Raw genomic sequence first — 4,229 nt, 5'->3', positions numbered from 1 at the left:
TTTAGTGTGAAAAAGCAGTTAAAATGACATCGTTAACTAGCAGGGATCGCCTAGATTATGTATCATACCTTGAAGTAACTGAACCATTAATAAAAACTACAAGTTACTGTACTTGTAACTATAACTAGTAGCAATTTTACTGTAGTTACTAAACCAGTAAGCATATTATAAAACATGATGGTACAATAACTAGAAATAAACCATTAATTAAGTTGATAACTTCTCTCATAGCTTAGCATGTAGAATCTAGACAATGTTTACATTTATTTCAGTAGTTAGTTAAAGTGTTGCTATTATGCAGAAACGTGATTGTAGACTAGAAATTTTACGATTAAGACTTAGACAGTATGTTACTATAGCCTAGACAGCTGTATGGCTAAAGTAGAAACCCATTGTGAGAGATATGACATTACTTGACCGAAATTGTTATCAGCAAGATTTGGTACACTTTGATGTCGGCGTTTTCTTCGAGCAGGTGGGTTGACAATTAAGATATTTTAACAAGATTTCAAGTATAACAATGACATGTATTGAATATTTGAACAGTAACGTACAGACATTATTCTTTTCATTGTTATTGTGCAAGACTGACAATATGTCGAGTGTTGTTGTAGTAATTTTTTAATGATTTGCACTATACTAGTTAAGCGAAATCGATGCTGACATGTTAAACGATTTACATCATGATCCAATAAGATGGAATTTAATTTTCAACTCGATTCAATATATATATGCTCTCAATGTTTTCATTATTTCATTACCTCATAAATGTTGAAACAACATTTAATTTTCATGGTAGCTTTTAATTTAACGTTGCAAAAAAGGAAGAATGTCACCACAGTATTTGTATTCTCAAAGCAAATTCACTTTGAACGTCAAATTGACAAAAAGACATTCGATTGCTGTTTATGAGACATTTTGTTTCAAAATTTTGGACTAGACTTCAAAATTTTAGATAATTAGTGTTCATAAAGATAATGCTTTTTGAGAGTATGATGTAATTATTAGTTCAGTGCGTAGTCTGCACCTTTTCTAATTTGTATAATGAATCTAACACGTACAAAACATTTATTTTTCCGGCAGAGTGAGATATAGACTATGGGGTGTATATATTTGAATGATGGTATGCGTATTTTACACTATATTCATGTCTTTCTTTGCACGCTATACTATGATTTGTTTTAGAATAATCTTTCTTAGATACAACTTTGAATTTAAAGAATTTATGTACATATATGTACATGTATATATTATATATATCTTTCAAATTTACTTAAGGGTCACGCAAATGAATTCAAAACACTCATACAATATTCAATTTGAACTATTATGGAAAGAAAGTTAAGGTTTCAGTAAGATATATAATGTTTCTTCAAAACGAGGTTATATTTTCCCTCTCCTAATACTTTACAGTGGTACCTTTCTCCTCAATTTGTTCTATCACAGGAAACGTTTGCATACCATGACTATCACGATGCCTCTGCACTGTTTCACTCTGCTGCTTGTATTGACGGCCGTCAGTATTTGTCTATCAGCTGCAGACACAAAACCCCAAATTCCTACCATGAATAACCAATCAAGAAACATCTCCCCGTTAGTAGTGGAATTGATGAACCGTATGGAGGAGATGGAGCGTCGCCATGGGAACGAGGTTAATATTCTTCACAGACGAATAGAAGCTTTGGAGAATTTCCATGCCAGCGATTTGCAACAAATGTCAATTCACAATAAGAAAATAAACACTCTAGAAAATCGCGTCAAGTTTCTGAACGACTTTGCCATTAAGCATATTGGGAAACAGGGACACCGGCCACTACGGGGTCCTAAGCATGCAAAAGCAGAACATTCATTTGACGCAAAAAGCGGTTCTGATGGTAATGGGAGTCTGATTGGATATAATAAGGTAACCGAAAACACGCATCGAAAAGGAAGCACTATTAATATTCATCCGGGAGTGAGGTCTCACCAGAGCAGGATCACCCGAGTCGGTAAGCAATTTAACGTTAAAATTGTTTTATATTACCATCAAACATTTGTTTTACTCATATGAAACTGGTTTATAAGTACTCACCTTTTTCATACATGCTTCTATTCACTTCTGCAGATTTTGGAAGGGGGGAATAACATTTCTGCTGCTACCCCCTGCATTTCGTATGTAATAGGGTACTGCAGTGGAAATCCCTCGAACTGTGGATTTGCATTTGTAATTGCTGCTTCGAAACACAAAAGTGACAACATAAAATACGCTGTATTCATTGCAACATCTTTCAATGTTGTCTCTACATTTTACACATTATATTTGTTCTGTCCCACGGCCACGACAGACCAAATTCCTTAAAAATAATAAATGTTACACCCTGCTAAACGTCCTATTGTAACAACTGGTTTGCCCGTCAGCGTACATATTTCAGAGGTCTTCTAAGTCTAGCCCTTTTCGCCCTTGAATGTTGGGCTAAATGAGGAATGACGTTCTTGTATATAGTGTTCTATTGTATATATTTTGTGGGCGTCAATTCTTCAATGCGCTAACCTGTTGAATTTCAATAATAATCTAGCATTTAGGTCCACTAAAGTATGTACAGTAATATGATAAGGCACTGGGTGAATGGTATTTCAGTGAGATAGCACTCTATAAATAATTGACATCAGATCTGCACTATCGAAAGGACGCAAATAAACCAACATACCACCGACAGCAGACATACACACATGCAAACATACATTACACACATGGAGACACGTCCTTAAATGACCCTAGCCGTTCATAGAACGCAAACCCTATTAAAGCCAACACTAAACAAAACCATATGGTAAAATCCGTGCACTATCCCTCTTTGTGATTATGAGAGGCTTCTTATGTGGGCTCCGGGGGTGGTTTCTTCCCTGTCATCTATATAGGGGACATTAAACAAATCAAATCAAGAAAAGACTGCCTTTATGCCACTGAAATGTGTATTGTAAAAGGCGACTAATGCGTTGGGACCTGCAGAGTTGGTATTTTCCTTGGAGTCTTCATCGAACCAATGGACCAACATTGACCTGCTGCCCCGATTGTAACACTTGGGATCTTTTGTCCTTCCTGTAATCTTTCTTTTCGCTCTCCCTTCTGTTTCAGGCGGGTCTCCCTAGGCATCCGTTCTCATATGTCTTTTGTGAGGACGTCAAACCAAAACAAACAAACAAACAATTTGGTCTCTGTTTTATGTGGAACATATGTTTTGTTCATTTATATGTGACAAAAATAAATTCTAAATCAATTTGTATGACTACTTATCAGTATGATACAACTGGAAAAACATGAATTGATGAAAAACAAAGATATGTAAACAGGGATAAATCTACACGTGAGTCCCGAGTCCTATAGTCGTAGAATTGCTACCGGACTCACAGAATTTCTGGAAATACTTAAATTTAATATAGTGGGACTCATTGTTTTTAGCAATACAGTTGAAAAGGACTCGTGAAAATGAATTGTAGATTAATCACTGTGTAAACGTATAATGCATTCATTCCAGGTTCATCCCAAAACACTGGAATCGGATTCCATGCCATTCTGGATCATATTGTTGAAAATCTTGGTTTGGGTCAATCAATCGCTTTTCACAACGTCATCACGAATCTTGGTAATGCCTACAGTCCTAACTCCGGAATCTTCCGCTGTACCCAGAACGGATTATATGTGTTAAGTTCTACGCTATCCTTTGATACACATGAAAAGGTAGACGTGCAAATCCAACGAAATGGCAACATGATATCGAAAGTGACCTGTGGGAGTGACGATCACTGGAGTAGTTGCACTGGAACAGCGGTAGTTGAACTGGGACAGGGTGATGAGGTTTGGGTCGCCATGACTAAAAAACATCAACCTGGATCACACATGGAACCATCATTTTCATCATTTTCTGGGTTTCTTCTTCCTTGGTCTGAATCGCATTGAGCGCAAATAAAGATCACGAGTAGTTATTGGTGTATAATTATGTAAGTTTATTAAATCAATAAAAAAAGAATATTTCAAGAGTGAACTTGTATTGTATTATAAATCACTTTTAGGTAGGGTCTTTCATTCCCTTTACCACACAGGTCCATCCGCGATATCTAGGGGTTACGCTTACTTTCGCTCTCTGCACCCATGGAATATGTCATAGCAAAAATAACGGCTCGGTGTGCGCTACCTTGTTGATGAGACAAAACTAGTTCGACCCTTTGATGTACATCAATAGAATCTCGCG

The 4,229-nt window shown here is 36.4% G+C and overlaps 1 protein-coding gene across 1 annotated transcript; it reads left to right on the top strand.

The window, feature by feature from the left end:
* Positions 1 to 394: 394 nt before the first annotated feature.
* On the top strand, positions 395 to 4,015 carry LOC110440244 (complement C1q-like protein 2). The gene is made up of 3 exons (XM_021483191.1): positions 395 to 475; positions 1,447 to 1,988; positions 3,516 to 4,015. The coding sequence occupies exons 1-3, from the start codon at positions 453 to 455 to the stop codon at positions 3,935 to 3,937; spliced, it is 987 nt and encodes a 328-aa protein (XP_021338866.1). The 5' UTR covers positions 395 to 452; the 3' UTR covers positions 3,938 to 4,015.
* Positions 4,016 to 4,229: the final 214 nt, after the last annotated feature.

This window comes from Mizuhopecten yessoensis, unplaced genomic scaffold (assembly GCF_002113885.1).
Source record: "Mizuhopecten yessoensis strain PY_sf001 unplaced genomic scaffold, ASM211388v2 scaffold11175, whole genome shotgun sequence".
Classification (NCBI taxonomy): domain Eukaryota; kingdom Metazoa; phylum Mollusca; class Bivalvia; order Pectinida; family Pectinidae; genus Mizuhopecten; species Mizuhopecten yessoensis.
The sequence above is the reverse complement of the archived record's forward strand: the minus strand, read 5'-3'. Positions and strand labels throughout refer to the sequence as shown.

What these genes read in the sequence shown, in the direction of transcription:
- LOC110440244 (XM_021483191.1), top strand. Translation starts at nt 453, where the DNA reads ATGTCGGCGTTTTCTTCGAGCAG. An exon ending in TCGGCGTTTTCTTCGAGCAG is followed by an intron (nt 476 to 1,446) that starts GTGGGTTGACAA and finishes GTTCTATCACAG; the next exon opens with GAAACGTTTGCATACCATGA. An exon ending in GAGCAGGATCACCCGAGTCG is followed by an intron (nt 1,989 to 3,515) that starts GTAAGCAATTTA and finishes CATTCATTCCAG; the next exon opens with GTTCATCCCAAAACACTGGA.